This window comes from Penaeus monodon, unplaced genomic scaffold (genome assembly GCF_015228065.2).
Source record: "Penaeus monodon isolate SGIC_2016 unplaced genomic scaffold, NSTDA_Pmon_1 PmonScaffold_4458, whole genome shotgun sequence".
Lineage (NCBI taxonomy): Eukaryota > Metazoa > Arthropoda > Malacostraca > Decapoda > Penaeidae > Penaeus > Penaeus monodon.
The window spans coordinates 19,265-21,686 of NW_023659284.1; the positions used below are offsets into that span (position 1 = coordinate 19,265).

At 46.9% G+C, this 2,422-nt stretch overlaps 1 protein-coding gene across 1 annotated transcript; it reads left to right on the plus strand.

Annotated features, from left to right (window-relative positions):
- Positions 1-200: 200 nt before the first annotated feature.
- On the plus strand, positions 201-1,628 carry LOC119570927. Its single transcript, XM_037918468.1, has 4 exons — positions 201-324; positions 373-1,013; positions 1,055-1,320; positions 1,460-1,628. The coding sequence occupies exons 1-4, from the start codon at positions 201-203 to the stop codon at positions 1,626-1,628; spliced, it is 1,200 nt and encodes a 399-aa protein (XP_037774396.1).
- Positions 1,629-2,422: the final 794 nt, after the last annotated feature.

A 2,422-nucleotide genomic window follows, 5' to 3' on the forward strand; every position in this document is an offset into this window, starting at 1 on the left:
AGCGTCATGGGGTCAGTATATGACCCGCTCGGCTTGTTAGCCCCATTCACGGTGAGAGCAAAGATGATCTACCAAGAAGAAGTGAGACGTCAACGAGGATGGGATGAAGAGCTTAGCTCACAGAATTCCGTAAAATGGAATGCATGGCTCAGTGAACTAAGGGAATTGGAAGGCTTCGTGTCAACAGGTGCATAGTGCCTATGAATCTTGGAAAAATCGGCAGTGTGCAGCTACATCATTTCTGTGATGCATCCACAAAGGCGTTTGCAGCCGCTTCTTACTTGAGGATACAAGATGTGTCGGGATCACTCACTGTGCTCTCATGTTGGCAAGAACAAGACTGGCTCCAATAAAGACAACCACCATCCCCAGACTGGAGTTGTCGCAGCAGTCCTGGCAGCACATCAGATGCAAAATTGCGGAAGGAGCTCTCTTTGCCTATTGATGACTCCGTGTTCTGGACTGATAGTACTATTGTTCTGCAGTACATCAAAAACACCTCCCGTCGATTCCACACATTCGTTGCGAATCGAGTGGGGATTATACACAAAAATTCATCTCCCCAACAGTGGAGACATGTAAGATCAGAGCTCAACACAGCTGATTCTGCTTCCAGAGGTCTATCAGCTATAGAGTTAATGCAAAGAAAGGATTGGAAGGAAGGGGCAGAATTTCTCCTCTTACCTGAAACCTCCTGGCCTCTTCCACCAGAACTTCCTGGGATTTCAAATGATGATCCTGAAGTTAAGAATATGACAATCATTTGCAGCTGGCGCAATAAAGTCGCACCTGTGGACCCACTGTTTGAGCGATATTCATCGTGGTATAAGCTGCAGCGAATTGTAGCATGGCTACGTAGATTCTGTTCAGCATGCAGAAAAAAGTGTTCACACCAGGACTCTAACCTCAGCGTTATGGAGATCCAAGCGGCGAGGATGGTTATCATCAGACAAGTGCAAATGACCTGCTTTGCTGAAGAGTTGGACATATTGAAGAGAAGAAAAAATTTGAAGGCAAGCCGCCTTTATCGTTGGAACCCCACTTGGATGACCAGGGCATGTTACGTGTAGGTGGACGGAGAGTCGATGAATATATCGACCAGAATTCTAAAAGGCCGCTGATCTTACCGAAAGATCATCCTGTAACCGCCTTAATAGTTCAAGACATTCATGTGTTCCATGCGAGGCACTCTGGCAGAGAACACACCTTAGCAGAATTACGGAGGAAATATTGGATAGTGGCGGGTAGGCCTTTAGTCGACCGAATACTACGTAACTGTTTCACCTGCCGGAGAGTAAATAGCAAACCCCTGACTCAGAGGCAAGGAGATTTACCTGTTGAGCGAGTTACACCGTGCACCCCCCTTTCTACACACTGGAGTGGATTGTTTTGGCCCATTTCATGTAGTATGTAAAAGACACACAGAGAAGCGATTTGGTTGTGTCTTTACATGCTTCAGCACCAGGGCTGTCCATATTGAACCCTTGAAGTCTCTAGATGCTAGCACCTTTCTCAACGCACTTATGTGCTTTATAGCCCGTAGAGGAACCCCTATGAAGATCTACTCCGATAGAGGAACAAACTTCTTGAGGCTGAAAAGGAGCTCCGAGCAACAGTTTCATGCCTAGTCTAAGAACAAATCCATTGATGACACATGTAAACAGAGAGGCATTGAGTGGTTTTCCAACCCCCTGCAGCATCCCACATGGGAGGCGTGTGGGAACGGCAGATTCGAACCATACGGAAGATTCTCTCTTCGATCATAGGCATGCAGAGAATAGATGATGATCGACTACGAACCTTATTTTGTGAAGTAGAAGCCACAATGAACAGCCGCCCTCTTACCGCGATCCTGGGCGATGTCACAGAACCAGAAGCTTTGACCCCTAACCATGCCCTGAGGATGAGTGCAGGAGATGGTATCCAGGTGCAGACAGATGACAATGCTTCACTTGACAACACATATGGGCGAGCCTGGATCCATGCACAAGTCCTAGCAGATAGGTTCTGGAGAAGATGGAAAGCTGAATACCTGAACACATTGAGGATGAGACAGAAACAGTTGAAGCCATCCAGAAATCTTCAGGAAGGAGACCTTGTCCTCATTGTCGAACAACATACTCCCAGGAATCAGTGGAGGCTAGGGAGGGTGACGGAGGCTATAGCCGGTGAAGATGGCCTCGTGAGAAAGGCCAAAGTCCGGACTAGTTCTGGAATCCTCGTCAGACCCATAGTGAAGTTATGCCTCTTAGAAGCATCATTATCCTAACCGGGTTTATTTGGTTGCTCCACAGTGGAGCAAAGGGGGGAGTGTAGCCGCCGCTGGTAAATCACATACTTCATATTATCGGTGTATCATAATTCTTATATCCTACAACTGGGGAGGCTGTATGTATAAATTATTTCTGTGTACAACTTGAAC